At 44.5% G+C, this 14,250-nt stretch overlaps 1 protein-coding gene across 1 annotated transcript in view; it reads right to left on the minus strand.

Moving 5' to 3' along the window:
* Positions 1–14,250, minus strand: part of LOC144761640 (alpha-tectorin-like) — a 317,960-nt gene that overhangs the window by 154,530 nt on the left and 149,180 nt on the right. Inside the window, exon 3 of the mRNA XM_078646930.1 lies at positions 4,723–4,827. Within this exon, the coding sequence (XP_078503056.1) occupies positions 4,723–4,827 (105 nt within the window). The remainder of the gene's footprint in view (positions 1–4,722; positions 4,828–14,250) is intronic.

A 14,250-nucleotide genomic window follows, 5' to 3' on the forward strand; every position in this document is an offset into this window, starting at 1 on the left:
GAATCAATCACACTTCGATTTCCTCATCTATACAGTTAAACACAGAACACCATACTTTTCACACATAAACTAACACATACTTACTCTCTTATACAATCACTGATACAAGTACACATTGATATGCACAGTCACACACCTCCCAGCCAGCCACACACACACTCAGTCTTCCATACATCCACTCATTCTTCAATATGTAAAACATATTTAAACTTTACAAAAACACACAGACACTAGATGATGTCATCAGTGATGTCACTGACCATGTCATGAATGATGTAATATGTGACATGATCAGCAGTGGATTGCGGGTGCGCGATATATAGTTACTGCAACTAACTATATATGGAATTTCAATGGTTTTGTGTGAGTAAAATAAGGTTTTTTAAATGCTAATTCCTAACTATATATGGTCTATAACCTATGGTTTTTTCAGTGAATTTTCAAGGTTTTGTAAATGCTAATTCCTAACTATATATGGTCTATAACCTATGGTTTTTTCAGTGAATATATATATATATATATATATATATATATATATATATATATATATATATATATGTATATATATATATATATATATATATATATATATATATATATATATATATATATATATATTCTTTTTTTTTAATAAACATAGAAGTAATAACAAGAATAAAATGGTAGACATTCTTGTCCTTGGCATTCACAACAGAATGCAATTGGGGATACACCCCTACAAAGCAAAAACATTAATAAATGGAAACTTTCATTGTGGTCACATAGGATCGAAATGTCCTTTTACTCTGCATTAGGATGTTAATGTCAGTATGTACAGAAATTATAAACTGTTTGCTGTAAAAATGGTTTTATTATGCACTAAGCACTTTATTTTTCGCCATGATAAACACTGTTGATATATGTAGATACATATGTTTAAAGATGGCCACCACCTTTGACAAAATTTACCATCGTTTATGTCAATGATTGTAGTAATGATTGGTGGGTTTAAAATGGCGTATGGTTTGCACAAACTGACACTGATGAAGCTAGATTAGCGAAACGCGTCTGTCTGGGGTGAGGGGGTCTGCATTAAAAATACTTTAAATCCGGATACCAGTGTGCTTGCCGTTTTTCCGACTACACAGTCGGATTGTGTTGCAATATATATATATATATTACCTACTGGCGATAGCCAGTAGGTATATATAGTTAGGATTGTTTTCCATAGGGAAATCGCAACATTCTATTGGGAATAACTTTGGCGCCGGTTGAGGAATCTTCCTGAAATTTTCCTTAACTTTGCCTCGCGGCGCTCCGGTCCTTCCCTTAAAGTTTGGGGGGGATTCATCAAGCGGGGCCGAGATAAAAGGGGGGTCCCAAAACGTGTTTTCCCCAAGTTAATTTCCATAGGGCGGTTGGACTCACTTTTAGCCCGAACGGCTGAATGGTTTTCCACCAAACTTGGCAAAATTGTAGGGACTGGTAGCCCGATGTGCCTTTGCTATGTCTCAAGATATGTGCTCCAGTGGTTTTTACGAAAATTAACTTTGAAAGAATACATATTGGCCTACATTGGGCTATATATATGTTAGAGCCCAAATGTAGCCCAATGTAGCCCAATGTAGCCCAATGTAGCCCAAAGATGGCCACCAGAGACAAAAAAACAAATGTAGCCCAAATATCAGCCAGATGTAGCCCAACTATAGCCCAATGACAGAATGTCCCAGAGTGTTCTAAAGAACAACTAGAGCGCTAACAGTCTTACTTATGACAAAAGTATGGCACACCTGAAGTCATCTTGATTGGAATAAAGTGTTAACACTTAAAACATTTAATTTGCAAAGGGACAAAATGAGGGGGTTCATTTTGCCATAGAAATTATGATTAGTGCTGAAGAAAGAAAAATTAGGGCACATTTTGAGTGACTTCTCAAATCCTCTTATATTTCATTAAAAAAATTCTGATATGCAGTCTCCCAAGATGGCCACCAGAGACAAAAGAGCCTGTGCTTAAAAACTCTGTTAGCAAAGCAGGCATTTGAGATTTAAAAAATAGTTAGGATTGTTTTCCATAGGGAAATCGCAACATTCTATTGGATATAACTTTGGCGCCGGTTGAGAAATCTTCCTGAAATTTTCCTTAACTTTGCCTCGCGGCGCTCCGGTCCTTCCCTGAAAATTTGGGGGGGATTCGTCAAGCGGGGGCCGAGATAAAAGGGGGGTCCCAAAACGTGTTTTCCCCATGTTAATTTCCATAGGGTGGTTGGACTCACTTTTAGCCCGAATGGCTGAATGGTTTTCCACCAAACTTGGCAAAATTGTAGGGACTGGTAGCCCGATGTGCCTTTGCTATGTCTCAAGATATGTGTTCCAGTGGTTTTTACGAAAATTAACTTTGAAAAAATATATATTGGGCTACATTGGGCTATATATATGTTAGAGCCCAAATGTAGCCCAATGTAGCCCAATTTAGCCCAATGTAGCCCAAAGATGGCCACCAGAGACAAAAAAAAAACAAATGTAGCCCAAATATCAGCCAGATGTGGCCCAACTATAGCCCAATGACAGAATGTCCCAGAGTGTTCTAAAGAACAACTAGAGCGCTAACAGTCTTACTTATGACAAAAGTATGGCACACCTGAAGTCATCTTGATTGAAATGTTAACACTTAAAACATTTAATTTGCAAAGGAACAAAATGAGGGGGTTAATTTTGCCATAGAAATTATGATTAGTGCTGAAGAAAGAAAAATGAGGGCACATTTTGAGTGACTTCTCAAATCCTCTTATATTTCATTAAAAAAATTCTGATATGCAGTCTCCCAAGATGGCCACCAGAGACAAAAGAGCCTGTGCTTAAAAACTCTGTTAGCAAAGCAGGCATTTAAGATTTAAAAAACGTTTTAATATATAAAAACGTTATCCGCTAATAGAATTAGCATTTAAAAAACCTTGCGAATTCAATGAAAAAACCATAGGTTTCAGGCCTTATATAGTTAGGAATTAGCATTTAAAAAACCTTTGAAATTCACTGAAAAAACCATAGGTTTCAGGCCTTATATAGTTAGGAATTAGCATTTAAAAAACCTTGCAAATTCACTGAAAAAACCATAGGTTTCAGGCCTTATATAGTTAGGAATTAGCATTTAAAAAACCTTTGAAATTCACTGAAAAAACCATAGGTTTCAGGAGTTATATAGTTAGGAATTAGCTTTTAAAAAACCTTTGAAATTCACTCAAAAAACTATAAGTTTTAGTGGTGTTATAGTTAGCTGGACATTTTACTCATACAAAACCATTGAAATTGCTCCTATATAGTTAGTTGTACTAACTATATTTCGCGCACCCGCAATCCACTGCTGATGATGTCACATATTAGATCATTCATGACATGGTCAGTGACATCACTGATGACATCTCAAATGACATCACTGATGACATCACTGATGACATCATCCACGTGACAATCACATACACCTTTTCATACACTATTAAAATTTTTCATCACTCTTTGGAAAATACAGAGTATCATATTTAAATCCATTGTCACAGCAATACAAGTATCTAAAAATCCACTCAGTGATTCATAGATGTATACACAAATCTAATCACTTACCTATGGATTCACTCATACATGCTGTCAATGAACAATAGAACACTATCAAAAATACTTATACATCTATATCGACATTAAACAACAGCACGCATCCTATTCACATATGAAGTCATCCTACTCACTTATGCAAACAATGGATCATACTTACATATTTACTTAGCAAAACACTTATACAAACACCACTTTTTCTATTCATTTAGATAGTAAGTCATACTTAGTGAATTATAAAATCATTATTACAAGTATACAGTTATCCATACAGTCACTCACACAATCATTGTGTCTTATGTATACTTATTTATATACAACAACTGACACATACACTGCCTTTTATTTTTCTAGTTTGTTGGACCTGTACCATTGAGAAATATATTTGCTCATCACCACACCCATAAAGATATTCACTCACCCAAACAACTGTTAGAACATGTAGTTTTAACTTCATATATCTACTGAATCAACTATTCACACATCTTTGGACAGTCACACACCCCCCACCGAACCACACACACTTTCACACTCCCATACAAATACTCAGTTAACTAATCAATAACTAATATAGACTTTCACATAGCTAGTAACCAACTGTAGAATCAGTTTACACAACAACTGACAAAGTGATACAGATATTCACACAGTTTAGTCACTATCCACTATATTTAGTGAGACATTATAAATTGGTCAAGTAAACAGTCAATTACACTGCTACTAAATCCTCCATCCAAATATGTATTTATATATATCCACTTATTCTTCAATGCAAATTGCTATATATATAATGCATATTTAAATAACGAAGCAAACCACATTCACTGGATGATTTCATCAGTGATGTCATCAGTGATGTCATTTGAGATGTCATCCGTGATGTCACTGACCATGTCATGAATGATCTAATATGTGACATCATCAGCAGTGGATTGCGGGTGCGCGAAATATAGTTAGTACAACTAACTATATAGGAGCAATTTCAATGGTTTTGTATGAGTAAAATGTCCAGCTAACTATAACACCACTAAAACTTATAGTTTTTTGAGTGAATATATATATATATATATATATATATTTATATATACACTCCTGCTTTGTCATGTACTTAGAAATCGCAATTAAATGCACAGATTACCGTGATGGTTCCACAGTCTGTAAAGTTGGTCCTAATGCTGAACACATACACAGGTCCAATTTCAGTGCCACGGCATTCGGGATCATTTAGATGAAGGTCCCATATCTGAAAAAGAAAGGAGCTATTTTACATTTCATCAAACACGGAATTTTATCTAATTGTTTTACCAATCCATGAACATCAAATTATAGTACAGGAAAAAGTACATTACAGGTCACAATTAAATGAGATTATAATAGGGTCTTCAGAGAGCCTATGTTAAAAATGTAAAAGGAAAGGCTGACAAAAAAATAAAAAAGGCAACTGAAAAATATTTGTGCATCGTCCACAAAATTAAAAGAAACACCTGATATTGCAAGCCCCTGAGCAGGACTGCTGAAAGTTTGACTCCCCAGCATTGGTTTGAAATACTTTAGAGGTGTGAGTACGACTGACAAGAAGAACATCAGAATTTGTTGACCCTGCAAATTTTCTAGATGCATTTTTTGTATTCACTCATAAGGGCAAATGCTAAATGTGTGCATGTTAGAAGCGGCTGTCTCTAGTTGGCAGAGGTATACACTTCTGACAAATAGGGACACACCTTTTCTAGTCAGGGCAAGGGGATCACACACTTAGATAACCCCTGCTCACCCCCTTGGTAGCTTGGCAAAGCAGACAGGCTTATCTCAGAGGCAGTGCGTTAAGCATTGATGACCACATACAGTAATAAAGTGAATACACTACAAATGGACACAACACAGTAGTATTATAAAAATAAGGATTTTTATATAAGGCTTAGCACAAGACCAAATAACGACAAAAATATACCACAATCTTAATAAATACTCTTGGAAGGAAAAATAATAGTTCAAGCGTAGTTTCTTCTTAGCACAAAGTCTTTAGTATCAAAAGCAACTCTTCTTCTCTAAAACACAGTTCTTGGCAACAATGTAACCCACACGGGAGTCACACGACGTCGAGGCAAAGTTAGTCCAAAGGTTCGGCGTCGACCGCGAGGAGCGCTACGTCGAGCCCGGAGTCGCACAGACCCCCACAACACAGTACCTTGGAAAAGTGAAGCACTCGATGATCAGCGGCGTCGAGGTGTCCGGCGTCGCGTCTTCGGCGTCGATCGGGCCTCGGAGTCGGGGCGATCTGCAGCGGCGTCGACCGAAGTCAGGCAGGAGCAGCGCTCACGAGGTGAAGCAGGATACGGCGTCGTCGATGTTGCAAGAGTGAGCAGCGCTCACGGCGTCGAGAGGGCTCGATGTTGATGCGATCAGCAGCGGCGTCGACACAGGGTCACTTGGAGCTGGAGCCGACTCGCTACTCACTGGCGTCGCTACTGGCGTCGATCGGGCCCGGCGGCCGGCGTCGAAGGTGCGGGACACTGGAGCCGTTACTCACGATGTCGAGCTGGATTCGGCGGCGTCCGTCGGCGTCGAGATTGCTGGATTCTTCAGAGGTGCTGGATTTCAGGTTCCAGCAAATGGCACTTTTAGCAAATAGATGAAGTCCTTTAGCCCTGTGACTTCAACAGGAGACTGACACTTCTTCCAGCCCTTGGAGATTTTCTTGAGCAAAGGTTGAGAGTACACACTCAGTTCCTCTCTCCTGGTTCCTTGGCAAAAATAAAGAAGCAACTGCAGGATTCCCCCAACAAACAGCACTCTGGCAGAAGGGGTAGGCAGTCCTTGGATCAGCAGGCTTCTTGTCCTTGGTTCAGGTTTCCTTGTCAGAAGTGATCTAAATTCTTGGTTCAGGGGTCCTTCTCTTATACCCCTTTTTGGCTTTGATCCCTTTGTCCATGCAGGGGAATTTCCCCTCATCTTGGGTTTGTTGTGGGTGTTGCCAGGCCGAAGCACCTGGCCTATTCACTGTGCAGGGCAGAGTCTTCAGCCGCCCAGCAGGAGCGGAGCCAGCATTGTCACTGGCAGGGGCAGAGCCATCCGTTGCCCGGCAGGAGGTGGGCCAGGAAAGTCCCAGGAAGGCACAGAGTCATCAGTCGCCTGGCAGGGGGGCGGAGCCAGCATTGTATCGGGCAGGCTATCAGGAGCTACTCTACCCCTACTCTCAATGCAAATGCCCCACTCACCCCACACTGACTCATTCAGACCTCTGGAGCCACCCAGCTCCTGTCACACGCACACCAGAACCAGCAGAGACCGGTAGACAGTTAGACAAGAAAATAGCTACTTTCTAAAAGTGCTATTTTCAAACACAGAGTCCAAAAACCATCCACCCAAATGGATGCGTTATTAAACCCTGAGTTCAGGGATACCAAACTCGACATTGCACCATGCTCCCCGAGCCCGCTAGGATTATAGCATTAATAATCCTGGCAGCCCATTCTAACTGATGGAGAGCAGGTAACCTTACAATAGTGAAAAACGAATATGGCTGTAATTCACTATTAGGACATGCCAACCTTGTCAGGCTTGTCCTACCTTATGCTTCCAATGCACCCTGCCCTTGGGCCTACCATAGGGGTGACTAACATGGAGTTAGGGAAGGTTTAGGGACTGGCAAGTAGGTGTACTTGCGCAGTCCTCGTGGCAGTCAGACTGCACGTGGTCTAGCAATGGCAGACCTGTAGACATACTTTTACTAGGCCGCTTCTGTGGGTGGCACAACAGGTGCTGCAAGCCCACTAGCAACCTTTGTATTTACAAGCCCTGGCACTCCTGGTGCACTCTACTAGGGACTAATAGTAAACCAAATAAGCCAAACATGGAAGTCAATCAATACAGCAATTTCACATAGGGAGCACTTGCACTGTGGCACTGATCAGCAGTGGCACGGTGCCCAAAGCAATATACCAGCAAAACATCGTAAACAGAGGAGGCAAACAGAAAAAATGGAGGAGAGACTCATGCCAATGATGCCAGGTCTAACACGTGTCCCCTCCAGCTGAAATGTGGGGAGAACTACCCTTACCCTAGGGAGTCCTCATCCTAAGGCGGAAAAAGCTGGACAGACCATCAGCATTGGCGTGATCTGTGCCAGGGCGGTGTTCCACCGTGAAGTCCATCCCCTGTAGGGAAATGGACCACCTCAACAGCTTTGGATTCTCACCCCTCATCTGCATCAACCATCTGAGGGGCCTGTGGTCTGTCTGAACCCGGAAGTGAGACCCAAACAGGTAGGGTCTTAGCTTCTTCAGCGCCCAGACCACAGCAAATGCTTTTCTTTCTATCGCACTCCACCTCTGTTCCCTGGGAAGTAACCTCCTACTGATGAAGGCTACAGGTAAGTCTCGGCCCTCTTCATTCACCTGAGCTAGAACAGCCCCCACGCCATGCTCTGAAGCGTCCGTCTGGACAACAAATTCTTTAGAAAAGTCGGGTGCCTGGAGTATGGGTGCTGTGCACATTGCAGTTTTCAGGGTGTCAAAGGCCGTCTGACAGGCGTCAGTCCAGATCACAAGTCGTGGCTGCTTCCTGGAAGTCAGCGAAGTCAAGGGGTGCACAATGTTACCATAATCCTTGATGAACCTCCTGTAATAACCCGTGAGACCCAAGAAGGCTCTCACCTGAGTCTGGGTTTTGGGCGGTGCCCATGCCAGGATGGTATCAATCTTGGGTTGCAGGGGGGCCACCTTGCCGCTCCCTACTTGGTGCCCCAAGTACACCACTGTACCCTGCCCAATCTGGCACTTACTGGATTTGATTGTGAGGCCTGCTCTGCGCAGGGCCAACAACACTTCCTGGAGGTGGTGCAAGTGTTCCTCCCAGCTGGCGCTGAACACTGCGATGTCGTCCAGGTAGGCGGCACTGAAATCCTCCAGTCCAGCCAAGACCTGGTTGACCAACCTCTGGAAGGTGGCAGGGGCATTCTTCATCCCAAAGGGCATAACCCGGAATTGGTAGTGCCCATCTGGTGTGGAGAATGCTGACCTCTCTTTTGCCCCATCAGTCAAGGCGATCTGCCAGTACCCAGACGTTAGATCAAACGTACTAAGGTACCGGGCAGCCCCTAACCGATCTATGAGCTCATCAGCTCTGGGGATGGGGTGCGCGTCAGTCTTGGTGACTGAATTGAGTCCTCGGTAATCCACACAGAACCGAAGTTCCGGTGAAGCACCAGGCGCTGCAGCCTTTGGGACCAAGACCACTGGGCTGGCCCAAGGACTGCTAGAGGACTCAACCACCCCTAAGGCAAACATTTTGGAGACCTCCTCCTTGATGTATGCTCTGACCTTGTCAGTCACTCTGTAAGCCTTGTGGAGGAGCCAGGAGTGCTGTCCCCGGTGTCCACATCATGGACACACCACTGCGTGACACCAGGAATCAAGGAGAACAGATCAGGGAATTGTCCCAACAGTTGGCGACAATCCTGCTGCTGCTCAGGGGTCAGTGTGTCAGAGAGGACAACACCATCCACTGACCCATCTTGCTCTTTTGCATACAGGAGGTCAGGAAGAGGCTCACTCTCCTCCTCCATTCCAGCATCTGTAGCTAGGAGCATGCCCACTTCGGACCTTTCTAAGTGGGGCTTTAAACGGTTGACATGCAGGACCCGCAAGGGGTTCCTGGGAGCCTTCAAGTCCACCATGTAGGTGACATCGCTCTTTTTCTCCACAACCTCAAATGGTCCAGTCCACCTGTCCTTGAGTGCACAAGGTTCCACAGGGGACATGACCCAAACTTTCTGTCCAGGCTGAAGCTCTACCAGAGTGGCCTTCTGGTTGTACCACCGCTTCATCTCCTCCTGGCTGTCATCCAGATTTGCCTGAGCAAGATCTCTGAAGCGCCTGGTCTGGTTCCTAAAGGCCAGCATGTAACTGTATACATCCTGGGGAGGTTTCCTGGGAGATTGCTCCCAGCCTTCTTTGACCAGACTCAAAGGTCCTCTTACCGGGTGTCCATACAAAAGCTCAAAGGGGCTGAACCCTAGAGACTTCTGCGGCACCTCAAGGTAAGCAAACAACAGGCATGGCAAGAGGACGTCCCATTTACGCCTCATTGGTTCTTCAAGACCCATAATCATGCCTTTAAGGGTACGGTTGAATCTCTCAACCAACCCATTACCTTGAGGGTGGTAAGGAGTGGTGAACTTGTAGGTTACCCCACACTCCTTCCACAGAGACTTCATATAGTTGGAAATGAAGTTGGTGCCCCGGTCTGACACCACTTCTCTGGGGAACCCCATTTGGGAGAAAACACCCATCAGTGCCCGTCCCACCACGGGGGCCGTCACTGTTCTGAGAGGGATGGCTTCCGGGTACCGTGTGGCATGGTCCACCAAGACCAGGATGAACCTGTTGCCCAGGGCTGTCTTGGGGTCCAGGGGCCCAACAATGTCAATCCCCACCCGGTCAAAGGGGGTACTGACCACGGGAAAAGGTTGGAGGGGAGCCTTCTGCTTCCGCCCGCTTTTCCCACTTGCCTGGCAAGTTTGACAGGTCTTGCAATGGATATCTGTATCCCTTCTCATCTGAGGCCAATAAAAATGGGTGACAAGCCTGTCATAGGTCTTGTCCTGCCCCAGATGTCCAGCTAACGGAACGTCATGAGCCAAACCCAGTAGGAAGGCTCTGAAGCACTGGGGTACCACCAGCACACGGGCTGACCCAGGCTCAGCAGCCTTAGGCTCGCTATACAGGAGGTCGCTCTCCCAGTAAACAAAATGTGACCCTGACTGATCACCTGAGGTTTGGGCTGAGGCCTGCTGCCTCATACCCACAAGAGAAGGGCACACTTTCTGTTCTGCACAGAATTCCTCCCTGGAGGGACCACCATCCTGCTGCCAGTGGGTCAGCTCGGGTAGGTCTCCCAGTTCAGCAACTTGTTCACCTGTGGGTTCCAGGGCATACCCCTCAAGGTTTGCCTCCTCCTGGACCACGGGAACTATGGGGGACGGTTTCCCGCGCCCCCTGCCTCTTCTCTTCACAGCTGGGTCCTGGGCCATACTTCCAGGCTCCAGAACACCATCAACACCCTTACTTGCTGTCATCGATCGAGTGGTTGCACACACCCACTCTGGCACACCCAACATTTTCAAATGTGTCTCCCTCTCCACCTTAGCCCAAGGGGAGTCTTCTAAATCATTGCCCAGGAGACAATCAACAGGCATGGCGGGCCTTACAGCAACTTGAAGAGTACCTGAAACTCCCCCCCATTCAAAGGAAACTTGAGCTACCTCACACTCTCTCTGGGAGTTGTCAGCAGCTATCACAGGGTAGAATGCGTGGGGAACAACCTGCTCTCTGGACACCAAGTGACACTTGACAGCTGTCACACTCGCTCCGGTGTCTCTGAGAGCTTCCACTCTATGGCCATTAATGGTCACCCACTGCCTATATTTCTTAGTGTTACTAGGCAGCGGGGGTGGAGGGACCAATTCTATGTCTCCTAGAGAGACCAGGGACATCTCTGCGGGACCCTCCCCACCATGGGCAACCATCTCCTCCCCTCCTAGGGCTACACTCGCCAACTGACGGGGGGCGACACGGGGTGGTGCACTAGAGTTCTTCAAGGGACACTGGGGATCATAAAACCGGTGTCCCACCTGCTTACAAGCGAAGCAGGTCATTGGGCCCCTACGAACAGGTTTACCTGTCGGGGCCTCTGATTTCTTCTCTGGGGGAGGCTGGGAACCCTTCCCTTGGTTCCCTTGGGGATTACTTTGGGGCCCTTTCTGGAACTCCCTCTGTTTACCCTTGTCCACCCCACTCTTCTGCTGGGGACCCTGCCCACCTTCGGCTGAGTCTCCCACTGGACCCTTGTGGACCCTGGTACTGACCCAGCGGTCCGCCTCCTCAGCAAGTTTTCTAGGGTTAGATATCTTGCTATCAATAAGGTGCTGGCGCAGCTCTGGAAAACAGTTATTAGACAAGTGCTCCCAAGCAAACAAATCATAAAGAGCATCATAACTTTCCACTTTGCTGCCCTTTACCCAACCATCCATGGCTCTACAAAAAAATGACACATATTCAACCCACGTAGTACCAGGCAACTTCTTACATTCTCTAAAGGCCTGTCTGTACTTTTCTGGGGTTAGGCCATACCTTAACATTAAAGCATCCTTCATATGAGCATAAGACATCCTATCCTCAACAGGCATGTCTAACAGGGTATCTCTTCCCTCATTCACAAAGCGACCCCACAACCCCGCTCCCCAATCCTTCTCAGGGACCCGGTGGGCCAACAATGCTAACTCATATGCTTTAAACCATTGACCAATATCCTCATTCTTCTGAAAATCTTTGATCACATCTTTGGGAAAATAAAACCTACTTTCTGAAGGCACAGATGGGATGCTGCCACCAGAGGGATTCAATTCTAACTCTTTAGCTTTGAGCTCCAACTCCCTCATCCTGGTATCACGCTCAAAAGCTAACTTCTCTCTTTCAAACTCCAACCTTTTGATCTCCAGATCAGCTTCTCTCCTGCCTCTTGCATTCTCTATCTCCAACTGCCCATTTATCTTAAGTTTTGCCATTTCCATGTTGTAAGCTCGCTCTTTCTCCCTTTCTTCTCTTTCTTCCGGAGAAAGACCTTTGGAGGAAACACTGCTGCCGGGGGAGGACACATGACCATTCACTGGTACCTCCTCATCCCTTTCCCCTGGCGGTACCACCACCGCATCAGAGGAATCTCTGGATTCCAACCAGGCCTCCAAAGCTTTGAGATATTCCTCCTTCGCTGAGATGCCTTTGGTAGGGACTTTAAATTTCTTGCAAAAGGATTTCAGCTCCTTTAATTTGTAATCCTTTATCTTACTCCTATCAAATTCCTCCACAACAACAGGGGCAGTGACTCCGGCATCACTCATGGTCAAAACTGGCAGTTTCAAAAATCAAGTTCCAGGAAAGCGGAGAAATATCCAACCAAGTAGATTGTGAATGCGCTATGGTCTGCTTTCACTATGTAGCGCACACTAATCACTGCACATGGGTCATAAATGCAAAGTTCAAATCCCACCGCTGACCCACCAATGTTAGAAGCGGCTGTCTCTAGATGGCAGAGGTATACACTTCTGACAAATAGGGACACACCTTTTCTAGTCAGGGCAAGGGGATCACACACTTAGATAACCCCTGCTGCACCGGCTCCCATGGAACGCTCAGCACAGCAGGGGAATTATCCCGCATGCAACCGTTCCACAGCTCATGACGAGCTGAGCTCGTCATGAGCACCGGAGCACCGTGCCTCATGACTAGCTCAGCTCGTCATGAGCATGGAAAAGGTTAAATTCCTAGACCAGCCAATTAGAAATATATTTTGAAACCAGGTGTGTCACTTTCAAGCCTAAGGTACTCCCAAGCACTGACCTATGAAGCATACATGCCAACATTTTGGAAGAGGAAAGTGCAAGATTTAAAAAAAAAAATCATCTGGAGAATTTATTTCTCCCATTGACATCTATTGAAGGAGAGCCAGTTTTAAATGAGAGATAGCCAAAATAGAGCCTTTTTTTGTCAAATCGGGTCTATTGGAATGTATGCATGACTAAATTACAATCATTGAAGCAAACAAATTCGCTGTGAAAAGTGTATCTAGAGAGATGGAAATAGGACGGCCAAAATATAGATAGGTAAAAATATTCTTCCGTATACCACAAGTTTCTTGTAGCTGCTGCTCCTTGGGTTGAACTATGTATAAAATTCAAGGACAGCCCTATAACATCAAGCATTACGCTTGTGCTCTAAAATTCATGTGCCAGGCCAGGCCTTTATTTTCAAAACAACTGATGCAGGTAAACTTAATCATACCTGTTTTTCAAAATGATAATCATTCTCTGGGATATATGGTAGATCCACTAGACTTGTGCTGTTAAGGTTTCATGTAGCACTAGCATAGTGTTCCAGTCAGTGATTCATTTGTGAACGCATAAGTGCTGGGGCCTAAAGGTTTTTTTCAGGGTTATGTCCCCGGCGCAGCCAAATAGCTGGATTGCTGAATACCAAAGCTGCATAGTCTTGATTCTACCTCTTGCCGCTCTCATCTACCAACCTGCATGTCTTGAATCTTTATCTCACTCTTGTAGATTATTTTTCATCCCTGCTTTCTCTTTCTGACACTGTTTTTCTACCTTCTCATTCCCCTGTTGTTTGCCTTTCTTTCTCTTGTTCTGATGACAGTGCCCAAAAATGAATGCAGGTGGGTCCCACTGGCAACCTCGGACTCCAATTAAGCAACAGTTTGAGTTCTAACAAGGGCAAAAGGGGTAAAATTGAGGAGAAAACTCTTCAGTTGTCCTCCAACAGTACCCTAAGATATCAGTACGTTTAAGGTATACAAGAGAAATGCAAAATGCATGGTTTAGGGGAAAGCTGTACCAGACAACAATCTCAAAAGTCATGACAATATTGCTTTACATGTATTATTTGTGTGCATCAATTGAAAAACAGTAAAATAGAGCATCAGCAGATTAACATTGTGATCTTTTTGCACATTAGGAATTCATCCTTTTCCAAGATTAACAGAAATTGTCCCAAAGTGGATGATCCTCCTGCAATTGGTTCTCAAAATAGTCCAAATTACACAGTCACTAAAAATAATAAAGTTGCATAATACATAATCCTTCTTGTAAAGAGTGCTT

Source organism: Lissotriton helveticus, chromosome 6 (assembly GCF_964261635.1).
Source record: "Lissotriton helveticus chromosome 6, aLisHel1.1, whole genome shotgun sequence".
NCBI classification, from domain to species: Eukaryota; Metazoa; Chordata; class Amphibia; order Caudata; family Salamandridae; genus Lissotriton; species Lissotriton helveticus.